Genomic DNA, 18,748 nt, shown 5'->3' on the forward strand with positions numbered 1-18,748 from the left:
AATAGTGATTGCTAGGGATACCGGTACATTGGTGAGCAATGACACCACATCAAAGGCTACCATGCTGTCATGTTGCGCCACTCCTAAACTCCGTACCTCGACAGCAAACTCGCGTGAGTTTTTCACATGGTGCGGAATATTGCCCAAGAAAGGAGCGATTATTTTAGCGTTCTTGAGTCGTTTCACATTCACAAAAACAGTGGATGCGTCAACGACAAAGAACAATGCGTTTACTTTCCGGCAGTTTACAACAATTGCTTGTAACTGTTGCGCCTCCCGCAGTGTTTCGTGTTTTGCCTCTGCCACGTGATCTGACAAGCGGTGTCAACCTGTCCTTTTTTCTTTTTTGTGCCCTGGATGTTTTAGTGCAGTTTACTTTGAAATTGCGGCATCAATACCTGATGAAGTCTCGCCGCATGGCAGACGAAACGTCGTAAAATACAGCACGTATATTTTATGCCAGAACAGCGGTACATTTTAAACTAAAGCAAACCATTATTCAAAGTTTTGCAACATTTGTACTTAGTTAAGAATTGGTTTATTGGCATACACACCCATCCAAAATTCGGTTGATAGATTCCCAAACCCGTTCTTGTAATCCACCCAATCTCTATCGAAACTCACAGATCCATCATAACGACGCTGGAACACCTGGTATTTATAAGTAAAACACTTGACACTGATTTTCGGTGAATTGGTCTAAAAAAGTTAGATGACCTCTATGTCAATATATGACTTTTCACTTTCATGTGTAATTTCCTGACCTTTATAAACAACACAATCCCGGGCGTATGATTAAGTATTGTAGTGTGAAATCGTAAATTACTTGGCGTGCATATTCACCTCGCTTACCCAACTTAGCGCTGGTGCCAGGGATTGCCCACCCCTGTGTTAGTGATATTTACCACAGTATCAATACCTGCCACCCATCTTCACAGTAAACTTCATCTCCCGATCTGAGATGTTGGCGACCTTTAAGATCTGAAGTTTTACAGGAGACCGACGAAACAGTATACATGAGATTCCAGAGATCTGAAGACGGTTAAAACTCATCAGATAGACAGAAGTCTTTGAGTTAAACTCATTCACACGCAAGTAGGCGGTGAGAACCCCACAATATTTGCACGACCTGAATTATGACCAGAATATACCGGTGCCAGATGGAACCCTATCTGATTCGCACGTGATGACGTATGTGTTGGGTTTGCCAATACCTTTGCCCGTAACTCAAGTCATGACTCGCTTCTGCCCCTAGTGGTGTAGATATCTTACCAATCTACACCACTAGGGGAAGAAACGAGTCATGACGTGAGTTACGGGCAAAGGTTTTCAGAATTTGACACATATGTGAGATTTATATTTAAATAAAGTAAAACTCAAATGTTGGAAGTGTTACTCAGTTGAACTTGCAGTTGATCCACTCTGTTCGACAACTCTGTGAATATAATGTTCGATGTGTGAGTGGATATTGAGTGTTAAGTGCATGAACATAACTGTTAGATGTGCGGTTCTGTTCACTCTGCAGTTGATCCACTCTGTTCGACAACTCTGTGAATAAAATGTTCGATGTGTGAGTGGATATTGAGTGTTAAGTGCATGAACTTAACTGTTAGATGTGCGGTTCTGTTCACTCTGCAGTTGATCCACTCTGTTCGACAACTCTGTGAACAAAACTTACGTTAACGTTGACATGTTTTACGTCACTAACATTACCCTTGTTACCATGAACTCCAATGAAATCGGTCTGCATTTCTTGGATCGTTTGGTTTTTGTCTTTTTTAAGTTGGCCTGGAAACATGCATGTTTTTCTAATATAACTCTTAAGAAACAAAACAAGGTATTTTTTAGACTAGTCCAGGTCAGTGCGTCTTTGTGTTATTCACCGAAATTAATAAAGTGCCTGATGTTATTTACTGTGCGGACCTTCTCAAAAAATACAACATAATTTTTTCCCAACATCGTATGGAGGAAAACCACATATTAATACTGTTCTTCACGTTTTCTTTGATTATCTGTGTTGTTTATGCACGCAACGCACCCCTTCTATTCCTTTGTTTTCATCGGTTTCCTGCACTCACATGTAATTTTGCACAAGTGTAAAAAAACTTCACCGGGTTTTCTTTGTATTGTTCGGTTGTATTTTTTTTACTGGTATTTGTTAAGTTGTAAGATATACTCTATACACAAAGGTCATTAATGTAGTCAGTAACTGGATAGCTGCACTAGTAATCACTAGGTGGCGATGATAAGGCCAAAAGGTGGCGCTATAGAAAGATATTATACTTTGAATATTCACCAGGTCAGTCTGTTGGGTCTGAATTTCCTGCAACTTGTTCGTAAGTTAACCTGAAAGTGCGATCGTTAACAAAAAAGGGAAATATTTTTATTACAAAACCGGTAATATTTAATTCTTTGTTTAAAGTAATTATAACTTCCTTTGTATTTAAGTGTCAGCTTTCACAATCTCATAAATTCTCATATTTTCCTACTATTGGTCACGAAGATCTGAATCAAACCCTGAAAAATATTTTGTTTTATTCCGTGATCTCTAAAATGGACAGAATCTAGCCCCTGATGTTGCACAGTCTTAAAACACGACAGCAATTATCCGATAGCAAATGTTTGAAACCAAGTGTTTCTGATTTCCGTCAGTTGGTTTATTTTTTAAATTTGTGAAAAATTGATTTTCGCCTACAGCATACGTCATCACTTTCTGCAAATAAAATGCATTAAAACACTCGAAGCTACATGTACCAATAATAAGCAAACAAATAAAACTGAAATGGTGATCACAATGTCCCCTACCACTGCATCTACACAACTGCAAACACCACTGCAGTGCAAGGCCCTCTAACACGGGAGACAGAAAGATAAGAGAGTGCGAATCAAAACAATGACGACCCGCAGCACGAACGCACGACGTCATTGAACAACATTAAAACAATGATAGTAGATGTACTCCATCCATAAACACAACACCAAATAAAACTGCTAGCAACTGCTTACGAATTCGGGGAGAATCATTTTTCAAATGTTTATTGAAACTTGGGTGCGGTTCAGCCATTTTGGCTTCGCACACATCCAGTCTTGAAATCCTTATAGACGCGTTCCTATCGGTGGGTACGCGTTTGCAAAATGGTGGCGCAGAGCCGCCTTGTCGTTGCTTCCCAACTTGCCTTTGGTTAAATTCTAATCTGTGGTCTGTCCATCTTGTTGAAAATTTATTTTTGGTTTTGCCAACGTATTGTTCATGACATGTTGTGCACGTCGCAACATCAATGCTGAAACTCGCACACGTTACATTTTGCAGCAGCTTATATTGTTTGCCTGCCATTGTTGTTAATGTTGACGTTTCATTAACCATGGATATGTAGTTACCATGGTGACCGCCCAATGCGAACCGCCCACAAGGGTAGCTACCAGGAGGGTCGTTGCAGTCCGTTTGCAGGACAAGTTGATTGTCCTCGGTGAAGCATTCCGCTTGCGCCGCCACAACGAAAGACAGAACTTGGGTTACAGCATTTCCTCAGGTTCTCAAGCTCACACAAAAAGAAGAGCAATTAAAGAGCCATGTCCAAATCGTTTATAAACGACCCCCCTCCTTGGGCGACATTTTTGGAATTCAACCAAAGGCTTTGCGCCATCATTTTGCAAACGCGCATCAACCGGAAGGAACGCGCATAAGCATTTCAAGTTGTTTTTCGGTTGTATTTGTGGAACAGTCCATGGCCAAATGACTGGATGTGTGCGAAGCCAAATGGCTGAACCGCACCCAACTTTCAACAAACATTTAAAAATGATTCTCCCCAAATTCGTAAGCAGTTGCTGGCAGTTTTGTTTGGTGTTGTGTTTTATGGATGAGTACATCTTTCACCATTGTTTTAATGTTTTTCAATGACGTCGTGCGTTCGTGCTGCGGGTCGTCATTGTTTTGATTCGCACTCCCTTATCATTCTGCCTCCGGTGTTAGAGGGCCTTGCACTGCAGTGAAGTTAACAGTTGTGTAGATGCAATGGTATAAGGGGACATGGTGTTCACAATTTCAGTTTTATTTTTATTTGTTTGCTTATTTTAGGTACATGTAGCTTCGAGTGTTTTAATGCATTTTATTTGCAGAAACTGGTGATGACGTATGCTGTAGACGAAATCGATTTTTCACAAATTAAAAAAATAAACCAACTGACGGTAATCAGAAACACTTAGTTTTAAACGTTGTTTTATTCCATTCGTATTTACCCTATGTAGTGGAAGCGTACAAGATCTATGTTAGCTCCCAAACCAGAAACGAAACTTTCATATTGGTCATGATTAAATATATCTCGTTTCACAAAGCATACGGTTGATTTATTACGCTCCAACTTACATTTACCCATAGCATGTTGACGCAAAGCTAATTTCTTACTGATATGAAACTTACCAGAGCGAGAGCTGTTGCGATAACCAGACCCTGTACCACCAGCACAATCTTCATTCTTCTTATCTCAGAGCGTAATTGTTGCAACTTCTCTTTCTCCGCGCTTTGCTGAGGTTCCTCGTAAACTGATTGTTGTTAAGTTTACAGACGTGCTTTTAGTTCGGGTAATTTAGCTTCCAACAAAACCTTACGTAACGAGGTCTAGTATCTTTCTCCTTGAGTTTGTCATTGTAATATTCCAACTCTTACGTAAGCCCATTTTTACTGGTATTTCATTATGTAAAGGTTATGACGTCATAATACACGTTGTTAAATAAATGTCATTTTGGTACAAAGCGTCAATGTGACGTCAAAAATTGTTAAAAAATAGTTTTGTCTTTTCCGCTTTGTTTACACCGGTTGGGAAACCGCGTCAGACAACAAGATCTTAGTTTCTCCACACAAAGATAATATAACCGGTTTGTACGACTTACTGTTTTCCTGGGGAACAGAGCGAGCCGTCATTTCATAACTTTCGCGATTCATTTTCGATAAAAATGTTGAACGACCAGAAAACAAAAACAAACAACCACCTCTACGTGTGCGCAAGATGATCTAACACGAAAGTTTGTGGAGTGCAGCCAACAACACAAGGAAGCTATGGTGGCATTTCTTAAGGAGCAGGAAATGCGTCGGTTCTGCTTTTGTTGTCCACGTTATTTCATAACCTTTGTTTTCCACTTTGTCATGGATTCAATTCTATGCCTGCAGGCAACTGAAACCAGGCGTTGTTCAGGTAGAAAAGTGTAAACAGCACTCGGTCAGCAGTTGCCTCGGACTCACGACGAGTTTGCAAAACGTGACTTCATGTCAATGTTCATGTATTTTCTAACATACTTTGCATGTTACAAGGAATGTGGGATAAAAATCAGCGTAACAAAAACACGCAGAACGCTCCCTACAATCGCGGTTAAATTAGAACGTATTCTATTTTAGTTTGAATTCTTCGCCATTTTTAGTTGGCAGTGGATTTTTTGTTCTGCTGCCGAGCTGAACTTTTCTATAGAATATTTCAAAACACTCTTGCAATTTAACTAATTTACATTTTGGAATACAAAATCTTGTTACCAATAAGAACAAATTAACCAGTTTTACTCGGTAAAAACGAATGCATGTAGCCCATTTGTTTGGTTGTTTTCTTGAGAGTTTTCTAATTTTTGAACCAAACTATTCGTAAACTTGTCATTAACATAGTCCCTAAGGCGGGTTAAAATCGTTGATCTATCTATTTCTATGTCGGAACTTGTTTCCCATTTTGTTGGTATGGCTTTTACTAGCTAAAGTAGTCTGTATAATTTTTGCTCGAAGGTTTGAACAAACTACAGACTGCGTTCCATATGGTAAACTTTACTTTGTTATCTTCAGAAATAAAGTGAAGCATAGGCCTACGCTATCGCTCTGCCTATACCGGGTCTTCGTAGGTACCAACGTCAGGTACGATGAGTAAGAAATTCACAACCGCACCCCAGTCTCATGGTTTTTAGTGAATATATTGTGCAGTGAAAGAACAACGAATCGTTATGCAGTGCAGAATGGGCGAGACACAATACATCAGCAACGAAACAGCATTGGGGTAGTCAGTACAAACAGGGCACAGTTTAGCGCATACAGTCATACAGGGCAGGGTCGAGATTTTTGAAATTCACAGTACCACGTTTCTAAAATCATTGCGGAGTTAGCTTAGCGTCTAAATCATACAAACAAACGTGACAAATTTGCTACGTAGTCAACTGGCTTACAAAACACTGAAAGAGGCACATGATAGGCCTTTAAGTCTACTTAACACTTCACAAACATTAAAAGTATTGTAACGAATTTTATTGCCTCCACGTCACTTTACAATTTTGTTAGTTATTGTTTGTATTTCATTGTTTTCACCTTTCTTCCTGACACCTTATAATTTCACTGTTTTCTTTCGTTGTTACCACTTTATTTATTATATTGTTTTACCCACGTATATCGCTTTTAAGGCTCGCACTTCACTTTCACCACACTATTTTATTACCTTCGTCTCCCCTCCCTTCCCTATTATTTAACGCTCCACTTATTTTTGTATGCCCCGGATGTGCCGCGTGTCGTGAAGGCGCATCCTGATTGGTTGGTGCTTTTAGTGTAACGAACGATTTCCCTAAAACGGGCGAGTCTTCTTCTGGGCGTCGCGTTAGTAACACCTCTAGTACAGTCTTATGTGTGTGTAATCGAGATCTTGGCCAGTAACGTTTCGTATTGTTTTTATTCGTCTTAATTTAACACGACGTCCAATAAGTTAAATCAGCCTGGGTTACTTTGGCTTTGTGGTGAGCCGTTATTGCAGGGTTCTGGGCAGTATCAGAATTAGGGAGGCAGTTTTGTGCAAAGTACCGAATTAGGTAGAAGGGTTAATTGAGGGATAACATCGCCACCCAAAAACATCTAACCGCTTAATTGCAAAGCTGCCGAAATAATTCCGTAACAGTATCACTAGAACCTAGACGAAGTCTAATCTACTTTAATGTCAACGATTACTGTGCCCCAAAAATATTGAACCATAGTGAAAGATTTTTCCAATAACAAGGACGGACAGTGAACACAGTGAAACGCAACACATTGGCAATGTCTAGGTATGTTGGCACATGAGGTCATGGTAAACACTTTGGCTGCACAATAGGAACAAATGCTTCAGTACCGAAAACTACATATTTCCATCATGTAATGGTTTACATGAATGAGGTACATATAACTTAGAAACTACAACAGGTAATGGTTGTTCAATACTGCAATACAATGGTGTATCAAAGGGTTTACAAGTTTCAGACATTCACATGATGACAGGAATGGCAAGAAAAGAAACAGGTGATTTTCACACAAGTTATCAGGTATTACACAATGAAAACTACACAATGAGGCAGTGCACAATGGAAGTCTACAGCTGGATGACAGTGAAGGCAGAATAGTAGGTACCATATGAAATGCTTGTGAAGAAAGCAAGGTATATATGAATGCATGCATGGACGGAATGACAAAGTTGTTATATGGGTTGGAGAAGGCATAGTTTTCCAACATCTCTCATCAGTGTAGAACCAGTCATTCGTACACGAACTCTACGAACGATGCCATCATTGTCTGGATTGGTCTCATCTACCACACCCTTTGGCCATACACCCCGTTTAATATTAGTGTCCACTACCAGGACTACATGGTGGCAGTATAGCTGTGCACACGGGTCAACAGCTTTCTTCTTTTCACAAAAACTCAGGGCCACAAAACCATGACTGACATTGCAGGGACACGGGTTTGCAGTGAGAAAACACACCGTTTATCTGACTCCTAAGGCTATTAAAAACTTCTGCCAAGAACTACCTTTGCGATTTTTAATCAAAACATGAAGCGATAAAGAAACATACCTTGGTTCAAAACAAACAACGTTAAAATGCAGCGACGAGAGCTATACTTCAATTGCTTTTTGTCTCTCGCTCAGAGTCTTTGTCTTATAGTTCTCGTTCTCTGTTCCCCTCTTTTAGCTTAAGGCCGTGCGGTATTTATAATATAAACGAAATGAGAAAAAATACCGATGTGGACAGGATTTTAAGAAACGTCGATGTGATTATTAAATCCAAAGTCGATTTGCACATATGTCAGAGATTAACCCATATGTCGGAAAGAGCGAAGCGATTAACCCAAAATACCATATGCGCATGCACGGAATTAAAATACACAAAATAAACCCAAAGAATAATATAAAGTCCTGCTGCAACATTTTCCCACATTATCTGGAAATGTAAATCAGTCGGATTTTGTTTGGTGTCAACTTATCTCCACGGTTCCGGATCAGAAGCTTCATGGATGACTGCCAGATGATTGGCAACATGGGTTCAAGTAACTAGAAATGTTATTAAATGGTTAAACTGTCCGTAACACTGGGTTTTATGGAAATGTACGAACAGCGGCACCACGTGGTCACTTTCCGGCATTACAAACGCGCCATCCAAGTAATCGCCAACGAACAGTGACGTTTCCACTGCAGTCAGTTCAGTTTGAGCTGTTCAGTAATTGTAAGGGGACACAATTTTTGCCATGTTGCATTTCATACCGATGTTGACGTTTGGCGGCAACACCGACCATCAATCTCCGAACGTGGAAGCCGACTCGGTTCCCCACGCTAAAAGTAAAGATAAGAAAGCGCCAGAGGCGAACGCGCTTGACGCCACAACGTCATCACCTGCCAGTGCACAGCTAAGACTGATGTTGGTGCCACCTTGGCACCACTGATACACCGCCTCTGGTGTATCACTGATCCTCCGCCGTCAACTGTGACGACTGACGTTACCCAAAGCGGCGCGAAGCCATCAGAGGAGCAACACTTTGGTGCCACAACGTTCCTCGAGTAAGACCAATTAAAGACACCAGAGGCGGTGCTCCACCACAGTATGCCGAAGCCAGTGTTGGCTAACATCCACGAATATCCTGGGTTTAAATCTAGGTGTGGTAAAAAAAAACATAAAAAATAATACCGCCCCAACCTCAACGAACAGCGTGCAACCATCCCCATCAGCAACTTCCACCCCCGAGCCAAACCTCAACAAAGGATTAACGGAAGTTCGCCCCCGCAAACGGAAGACGAGTCCAACCACCTCGAAGTCAAAGAAGATCCCCTGATGCAGTACAGCGTACACGACAGGCGAAAGTATTAAATGCCTTTGTGGCAACCCTTCACGCTGTCTTAACATTAAATGACAACGACTTTTAATAAGATGTACGTGCGGATCATGTTATAACCTTGCACCGGGAGAGAAATTAATGTGTAGTTGTAAAGCAGTAATCCCCGATGATTTTAACTCATCATGTTTTTAACCAACCCCTCCCCAATCATTTTACCATTTGTTTTATTTAATTTTTGTTTACTGGTGACTTTCATTGTGTAACTGACCCTACCTTGGACAAACACCCCCCAGTACCCAATCGATAGCCCAGCTACAACCTTATAAATTATTAAAAACTTTTAATCTACAGGATTTCTTTCGGCTTTTACCCGTCGTGCCCTAAATACACAGTCCAGAATTGATAGAATTTATCTTACCTCTTCGTTAATTCCCAACAAACATTTATTCACCCCATGCCCTTCCTCGGATCATGATTCTGTTTCGGTTTCCGTTTCCGTTAACCTTATCGCTGCCCCACCTAGGGGACGAGGCAAGAATAACACTAAAACCCTTAACGACCCTCTTTTTCGCCTCGACTTTCACCGCTTTTATCCTCTTTGGCAAACTCTCGCTCCTTTCCACTCTAACCCCATGGACTTTTGGCTAACTCTCAAATGACAAATTTAAATCGTTGATAAAATTTCACACGAAACGCCTGGCTCAACAATCCCGAGATCAAACCCACACCCTTAAACAGCAAACTCGACACCGCCCGCCATATTCTCGACGACAACCCCACCTCCTGCAAACTTCCGTCCTCTCCAATCTATCACGAAAAACCTAAATACTCTTTACCTTTTTAAATCCCGTTCTTCTGTTCTAAATCTCTTTCCTCCGACTCCCACTTTTAAAAATATTACTGATAAGCTTTTTTATTCCTGAATGCTACCCTCACGCCGCCACACTTCTATACTCGAGCTTCAAGACATCCACGACCTTCCTCTTTCTACCCCCAAGGAACTTCTTTCCCACACCCGGCAATTCTTCTACTCTTTATTCTGATCAACACCTTCCAATACCCCACCCTTCTAATTTATTTGTAAAAACTCCTTCTAAAGCAGTGTTTCTCAAACTTTTTTTCTGTACCGCCCCCAAACACCTTAGTCATCTAACAGCGCCCAACGAGACAGACAAAAAACATACCGAATTTATTTGTTGCTTGTCAATTAACGCATGTTCGACCAAGTAAGAGCTGAGAAAATTACGGAAAGGTGCTTGCGTACCAACTGGAATGCGTTCATATACCACTAGTGGTAAACGTACAACCAGGGAAACACTGACTCAGGTTATGGTAGAAAATTTTTCTTGTCTCAAGCGCCCCCCCGTACGATTGCAAACGCCCCTAGGGGGGCGCTGACGCCCAATTTGAGAACCACTGCTTAAAGTAATACCAGATCAAAATCTTAAACCTTATCGAACCCCATCACACAGCACGAAGTAAGAAAAACACTTTCCCTCTTTCCTTTTGTCAAACGGTCTCAGCATCGAGTTTTACTCGCTTTACCGGGACCTCTTCGGTGCCGACCTCAACCAAGCTCTCAACTTTTCTTATTTCAACTCTTACAACCACAACAGAATTTAACCTGTCACATCTGACCGTGATCTATATGAAAAACGATCCCCTTCTTAAATAATTATCTACCAATTTCTCTTTTAAATACTGATCTTAAAATTCTCCGTAAACTTTTGAACCTTAAACTTGAACCTTTTATACCCGAAATTATTTTTCCAATCAATTCACTACCCCCCGGCTCCTCCACCTCCAACGCAACTTCACTCTTACACGATCTTCACCGTCACGCATCCTCCATCAATTCGGACACTTTCTCCATTTCCCAAGATTACCAAAAAGCTTTGGATTCTGTTTCATTGTCATGGTTACTTCTCCAGTTAAATTATGGTTTAAAACTCAACCCCACCATAACCGAAGCGATTGCCATCCTCCGACCTCCACTTGAAAACCGTTAAATACCCCAATAGGCGCACCATCAGACATTACCGCGACGTGGCACAGAGCAATCACCTATTTGCAATCCCGCACCAAATTTATCAGCAATCCGCTTTTTACTTTTGACTCTAAATGCATCTTCTTAAAAATTATACTTTTACCCCAAATTTCATACCTTGCTGAAACTTACCCCTTACAACCCCAACAACAAAAACGGATCGACGGCATTGTGGTGAAGTTCGTTGTTGGCCCAAATATTCCCACATGGCCAATTAACATCCTGGCAGCCCGTCGTAACCAAGGCGGTTACAGCGTGGCAAACATTCCCCTCTACACTGACCAATCACTTCTCTATTCTATCAAACAATATTACAATCACCGCCTTTTGGAATTCCCAACTACTCCGCAACCTACCTTAAACAAATGTAATTTTGGACTTTTCCTCAGTAAACTCTTCAACCTTCGTACTAGAAATTACCTTCCACACGCAACAACACCTTCTCCCCACTATCTATACATTCTCGACCTTCTTAAACATTTAAAACTTACCGAAACTGAACTCATGACCCCAAAACTCAAGCCCTCTATCACCGAATTATTGGCGAATCCACTGCATCCCATCCTTTCAACGATTGGTATTGTCCCGAACTACCTTAATAGTTTTAATTATCGCCTTACCCTCAAAATTCTCCCTTCAAAATGTCATTACACCTATCTCGCCCTGGATCAACAACCCCACTGATACCTTTGCAATTCTTCCTTCGAAACCTTGTCTCACCTCTTTAACAACTGTCGCTCCATTCAACCTCTTCTCACCGTAATTGGAAATATTTTTCGAACTTTAACCAACTCAAACTCTTCTCTATTAGATACACCTTTACACATCGCCCTTCTACAACTTCACAACACAACACCATACACAAAAACATTAGCAGCATTCCTTAACACCTCACTTACAGACACTATTAGGAAAACACGGAACAGAATTAAACACGACATACAACCCATCAACGACATTTCCCGGGATTTGGTTTCATCCTTCAAAACCTTTGTACACTTTAAGGTAGCTATCCAACGAATCAGGGTCAACCTCTTTCTCGAGGAACTCTTTGCCGATGCTGTTAACGTCAAACGCAGACACCGCGCTTTAGCACCCCCCCCTCCCCCCCCCCGGATGACACCTACGTAAACCTTTCTCCACGTTATTACCTGGTTGCGTTTTCGCCGTTCTTTTATATTGTATATATTACCTGATTTGCAACAAAAAGCTTGCAACTTTATGACTATCAACTTAAATTTATGATAATAGGCATGTAGTTACAAATACTGGCAATAAGCCAGAACTATCGACAATTCCTTGCCTTAGCGCCCAACTTTAGAGCATACTGTAAGAGTTATTTGACCACTTTTTGTCAATGATCGTCAACCCCATTTTGCGTACTGATACTTGGTGTCGTATTGTTTATTTTTCGTTATTGTCCGATATTCGTGGAGTCTTTTGGTTCCTCGAATAACATAATCACAGTGTATTTGACAAAAAGTGCTGGTTTAAAACCGATTTCTAGTAAATATGGCGGCCTTGGCTTTTCTTTACGACGCTTACGCCAGTGATTCTGGTAGCAAATGTAAAATTTGATGGATCAATGTTTATATTTACATGGATTATCAACATAAAGCATGGAAACGATTGCATGCGATACAACGACATGATATACAAGGAATGATAAAACGGAATATGTTGTCAATATCTAACTTATACGTTGACGTAATTCTATGGAAGAAGTGGTATCCGAAATGCACAAAATGCAACAATACCATGATAATACCAAACATGTGTAGTTTCCGTTATTAAAGGATTTGTGGAATAAATTCGGTTTGGTATAATTGTTTTCCTGTTATTTACGATTTAAAGACTTTTTCAAAACAGGTGAAAGTATTTACAATAACCTCTCCAACATTTATTCGCATTTCACTTTCATCTTGGAGCTCATAATTTTTCCATAACTGGATTTCCATTTCCACCAAGTCATAGTGTTGATACTAGTAGAAGTTCTCGACCACGGACCATTAAGGCGGGCATATCCACAAGCACGATGCCACCAACCTCCACCATCAGTCACAGCACAATTACCTACCGGCCTCCTGCAATTATAATTTGAGGATTGTCAACAACTCTGTGTTACAACTTATTTAAAATCAGTTAAAAGTTGTGTTTAACTAAAACTTTAACGCAACCCCCTGTTTCAGAGCAATTGATTTTTACAATTGTTGATTTAGGGTAGGCGGTTAACATTGTCAACGAAAATCAACTATTTAAGGAAATGCATTTTATCTTTTTTAGCACAACTCGATTTACTTCGTTAGCAAAACAGAAATATAATCAGACACGTTGTATTATTATTACTTACCTATCATTGTCTCTGTTGCGAGTTGTAAATCTCATCCCGTTATTAGTGTGCGACCCCACAGTGATGGAATCTCCTATATTCCCCGAATATCCGGATATAGTAATTCTGTAAGAACTTTCTTCGTCGCCAATGCTGAAAGTACTAAAAACAACAATGTAATAATGTTTGATTTTATGCAAAGTAATTCAAATAACTACGGATAATTTGTTGTTTTAAATCAATCCGCTTACATTGGTTTGTTGCTCATGGAAATGATTGTTGAAAATAAAACACTTTATGACGTAATAAACGACATGTGTCATACATTGTGTCGTGTTGTGTTGTGTGGGATAATTATTTGCCAACTAAGCAATAAACACAGAGTGGGATTAGAAGTTTTAAGAAGATAACAGAGATATTTTTCAACTTTAAGTTCACAAACGACTTGAGGTCCATTTTTTAGCAACCTGAAACCTGTTCCATTTAAATAAGATGCCAATCGAGCATACGATGCTGACATTGCAAGATGCATTAGGAATATCTTACAGGAAAAGCAAAAGTTAGACGAGTTTTTGCCGAGACTATTCTGTAACCCGCATTTAACTATGTTGTTTGTGACCGAATTTCTACATGTGTCCGATCCTACGTCACTGGCAGGGGACGTGTGCCTCGGTGTAACGTTTCTTAAAGGCGATTACAAAGAGGCTTTACTGTAGCTGAAGAACAAACCGGATAATCTAACTTTCCAGTCAAGATGCAACGTTTTGGCAAAGGACAGTACTTGACACTCAAGATTTTACCACGAGTTGGACAACAACGACCGCATAAATTCATCTGGGCAACAGACTTTCCTGCAACACTGCGATTATCGCGTATGACAGTGGTTCTGAACCTTTTTTATCTCATTTCCCACTTTCAGTGAAAACGGAATCTTTATTTCCCACTTGTGTTTACATTTTTAACTAAGAATTTATTTATGGTATTTTCGCTATATCTTTTTAACTTTTTCCACCGCATGGCATTACCGATTACCAATAAGTGTACAACACACAGTGAATACAGATCATTATATTTCTTTTCCGACTACTTTTGTGTATTTCGGTGCCGACTAATTACCCACCTACAACCTTTAAATTTCCCACGGGTAAGAACCACTGGCCTAAGAAATTAACTCTGCAGGCCAATGCACCCATTTTCTTGCATAGAGACCGAACAATATCCAATCAACCACGCAACGACCAGCAGCTAACCCAGGGGTAGGCAAAGAGAACACAGAGAGTTTACACTATACAACTTATACACTGGCAATCAAGTTGCGCCACCGTCTTACACGTCTCGATTACGGGACTTTGGTTGCCTCATTCAAAACATTGGGAGCCGAGCGTGTTGGCCAGAAAATCGAAATTTCAAACACTGGATAATGCATGGGTGTTATGTGGAGAACATAATAATCTTTTTATACGATATATCGATGCGGGACACAGCACTAATACTCACTGGATTGCTGCCACCAATTGTCAAACTGTTTGGCCGTGGTTAATTTCGCTTGAACTGTCTTTCAGATGCCTACGCTTCAGAGGATTTGGAATCAAGGGAAAGAAAATTTTCTGCAGCCACATTCTCTAAACGCGAAAAGGTGGCGTACGATCCAATCCGAGCCCCACTGAGCTCGGTCCCGGCAATCCGCGATCTAGCGATTGCGCAAACCTCAAGAGCGGTGATGTGGGGTTGTTACGAGTTGATTACCATCCCTATGTGTGTGCGGTATCTTAACTTTTTGTTTTATAATTGTTTCGAACCGAACAGATACATTGAAACACAGCAAGAATATTCTATGTTGCTTCACACTTAAATCCCGATTTTGGGGAATCTGACGTAACAAGGGGGGTATTCCCTTTTATTTTTTGTTATGACGACCTGGCAGCATGGGGTAAATTATCGGTGGAATAATGACATTAAATTGAAAACGTTAAATACCTCATAGTCTTACCTATACTCGGCAAATCCTTCACCTCCGAAAAAATCCTGGAGGTCAATACCAAGGCGACATCTAGTGGACGCACTGGTGATTTGATGCAGTTTCTCCAAACCTGATAAAATTTGTTCGTTGTAAAAATATTGCTGAAAACACTGGAATTTAAATTGGATTAACTGATACTATTATATTGAATCTAGGATTGTTCGCGTGCTTGAAACGTTTTGCTTTGTAGGCCTGCATATTAACTGGGTGTGCAGTACTTATCACAAACCGTTCGGTAAATGAGTACATGCATTCAACCTAAAACAAACAATTATGCAAAGTTTTGTGACATTTGTACTTAGTTTCTGTTTAAACTTGTAAGACGTTATGGATTGCTTTGTTGGTATACAAACCCATCCAAAATTCTGTAGTTAGATCCCCAAACCCGTTCTTGTAATCCACCCAATCTCTATCGAAACTCACAGATCCATCATAACGACGCTGGAACACCTGATCATAACTTTATTATCAGCCACAAACACTCGAAACGTGGCAATGATAACGACTTGCCAATGCCTGCTCACATACTGTCAGTGTCCAATCAACACGCTCCACGTCATGTGAAAGATCGCAATCTTTCAAGACGTTTTAGCTTAAAGGTTGCAATGGATAGAAACAACACAGCTAAGGTAATTAAACGTCTGTAATATCATCCTGTGTTGTCAATGAAGTGCTTGTATTTGTCACAATATTAATACAAACACCTGCCAGCCATCTTCACAGTAAACCTCTTCTCCAGATCTGAGACGTTGACGACCTTGAAATGGGGAGGTTTTGCAAGACACGGGGTGTAATTGCACAAATTCTTGAAGATTTTGCAGCCCTACAGAAATACTGTGATGAATTCTGGTTGGTTTCAATCAACGGACGCATGAAGTGGGTCGAGGTTTTAATATAAAAAGGAGGTTGCTGTTATCTGTTTTCTGGTTTACGTTGATTTGCCGACACATTTGGAGTCAGCAAATTTACGATGACTTTGCTAAAAATGTTTTCAAAATGTCCAAATTTGATAATTGTGATAAATTAGTGGCGATTAACCACAAATGAAATGTTTAATGTACGATTATGCCCATTGTGCGGTTATCTGCTGAAACTTCTGACAGACGATTTATTTCCTAACTATGGTGATTTTAGATTTACTTTGTCCTAATAAACTCTGTGCCATGAGTTAAGAATTTTGGAAAACATTTTTATCTTGTTGTTGCACAAAATCATACTTTACTGCTCCCTGGCTCCGTTGGTGACTATGAGCAACTTAAAAAGTGTTACTAGCATTCAACACAGGTTAGATTCAAGTTTTAAACTTCATGACTATAATTGTCACGTGATTGGTTAGTACCTTTACCTCTAGGGGCAGAAGGGAGTCATGACGGGCAAAGGTGTTAGCATTTGTTATCTTGACACATATGTGAGATATCAATTTAAATGAAACAAGACTCAACTGTTGGAAGTGTTACTCAGTTGACCTTGCAGCTGATCCACTTTGTTCGACAACTCTGTGAATAAAATCTTCGATGAATTTACTATGATTTTATGACAGTTCACCGTGTAGGGAATTTGTTGTACTGCTTTGTTTGTATCAAATATCTATCTATACTGCTTGGAGTGTTAAAGTTTCCCCAAACAACTATAAATTTTGTCGAAATGTGTTTAGAGAAGAATCTCATACCTGCAACAAGTTTTATCAAATCTATCTCTGATCCTTGTTCTTGTTCTTGTCCATCGCAAATGGAAACAACTCTGCATACTTGTTTTTGTTGGTGAGTTATAGCAAGATGGCCGACCAACAAAACTCCAAACAAATTCAATTTCAACATTTTCAAGCAAGTTTGACTTTGAAAACCTGTAAATAGTTGCCCAGTCATCACATGGAAATTAACATAGTAAACGTCAACGTTACATTTGAACAAAAATTACCTAATTAACAACTACATTGAAAATATAGAAGATTCACTGAGACTTGCTGGCGAATATCAATAGACATTTATGCTGCGTAGATGAAACAGATATGACAATAATGCAAATGATAAATGTGGAGTTTTAAGCAAAATTGCGCATAATCCAAGCTTAAACTGTTGACCAATGTTATACGTTACTTCAAGTGCGACCAGCAATTACGCAAGGAAGTGCTCAGTGCGTGCGTTTGTTGTTTGTTATTTGTTTATTGCGCATAACTGCATTGTCATGACAGAGTGATTTGTCAACTGCTGCGATACAAAAGTCACTTGCCCTTGATTTATCACGTTTCAATGATCGTAATGCACGGCATTGACACGCGCCGATCATGCATTCATCACGTGGACCGCTTGGTCTCGACGTAAACCAATGTCGAACCGCAATAAAAAAAAAATATGACGTTTTTCCATGTCAATTGGCACTTGTGTGCTAAAGATATTTTGATGTAGTTACAAGTTGCAGCGAACACAGTGAATATTAATATAAAAATTTAATATTAGCATTGTTTATATTTGTGACATGTTTCCCACGTACAAATGGACAATCCAGACGTGTGCAATAATAATACAGACCTTCGAAAAAAGACCGCCTTGACTCCAAATCAATACCCTCGATTCTAAAGTGTTGTTAACCTGGTCGCTTTGACATGCCACGCGGGCGCCTTTGACCAGTGCCACTATATATAATGATTTGCATTTGCTTGCGTAGGTTGGGGACGTTAAGGTGAATATCCACCCATTCTGTGGTGATTCCACAAGATTCCATCTCTTGTGGTTTCATTTGGACTGTTTCCGTACGTTTTAGCCATCCCAATAAAGATTGTCACACATGATTATTGTTGGAACGGAGTCTATAGAAGAACACGAGTTAAACGTAAGATTGGTTCAACCTTCGACGTGGTTTGGTTACTTTAACAACTGGAGGTACAAAAACCGTGAGTGCGAAATCGTGCCTTATCTTTTGAATAAGAATATTTTACAAGGGGACGAATAACTTGCGCAAGCCTATTAATTTCGGAAATTCGCCATCTGTATGGCGTGACGTGCTTTTACCACACACATCATTATTCCAAAATTGAAATTGAGGATTATGAGGATATTACATTTTTTGATTGCTCTGGAAAGGCCAACTCTTTTTATACATATATACCAATTGATGACTTTTTACGTATACGAGATATGAGCCAATTAATTTTTGAAGGCCAAATATAACTGAGCCCATTTTTATACGCGCATATTTTACACGCAATTTTCATTATCGCCTTATTTTGTGAATATACTCTTCTCTCTTTGTTTTCTGCATCGG

At 39.9% G+C, this 18,748-nt stretch overlaps 2 protein-coding genes across 15 annotated transcripts in view; both read right to left on the minus strand.

The window, feature by feature from the left end:
• Positions 1-18,748, minus strand: part of LOC145906105 (uncharacterized) — a 268,399-nt gene that overhangs the window by 18,336 nt on the left and 231,315 nt on the right. For 6 of the 14 annotated variants that reach the window (XM_082993493.1, XM_082993498.1, XM_082993496.1 and 3 more), the window contains 2 exons: positions 1,608-1,661; positions 1,495-1,548 (listed from right to left, as the gene is read on the minus strand). The exons of 2 other annotated variants lie outside the window; for them this stretch is intronic. In XM_082993493.1, the coding sequence (XP_082849619.1) occupies positions 1,495-1,548; positions 1,608-1,661 (108 nt within the window). Of the gene's footprint in view, positions 1-1,494; positions 1,549-1,607; positions 1,662-1,722; positions 1,789-2,296; positions 2,335-18,748 lie in introns of those variants that run through there. 6 more of the 14 variants (XM_082993497.1, XM_082993502.1, XM_082993499.1 and 3 more) reach the window with 3 other exon arrangements.
• LOC145906309 (fibrinogen-like protein A) lies at positions 523-16,952 on the minus strand. The gene is made up of 3 exons (XM_082993725.1): positions 16,930-16,952; positions 920-1,032; positions 523-651 (listed from the first exon to the last, which is right to left on the minus strand). The coding sequence occupies exons 2-3, from the start codon at positions 1,016-1,018 to the stop codon at positions 523-525; spliced, it is 228 nt and encodes a 75-aa protein (XP_082849851.1). The 5' UTR covers positions 1,019-1,032; positions 16,930-16,952.

The sequence above is a fragment of the Ascidia mentula genome, chromosome 6 (assembly GCF_947561715.1).
Source record: "Ascidia mentula chromosome 6, kaAscMent1.1, whole genome shotgun sequence".
Taxonomy (NCBI): domain Eukaryota; kingdom Metazoa; phylum Chordata; class Ascidiacea; order Phlebobranchia; family Ascidiidae; genus Ascidia; species Ascidia mentula.

Bases quoted from the DNA above. Each gene is read 5' to 3' on its own strand.
- LOC145906309 (XM_082993725.1), bottom strand. From the start codon at position 1,018: ATGTATACTGTTTCGTCGGTCTCCTGTAAAACTTCAGATCTTAAAGGT. The intron at 652-919 runs GTATTGATACTG...TATAAATACCAG, and splicing joins ACTGTGAAGATGGGTGGCAG to GTGTTCCAGCGTCGTTATGA.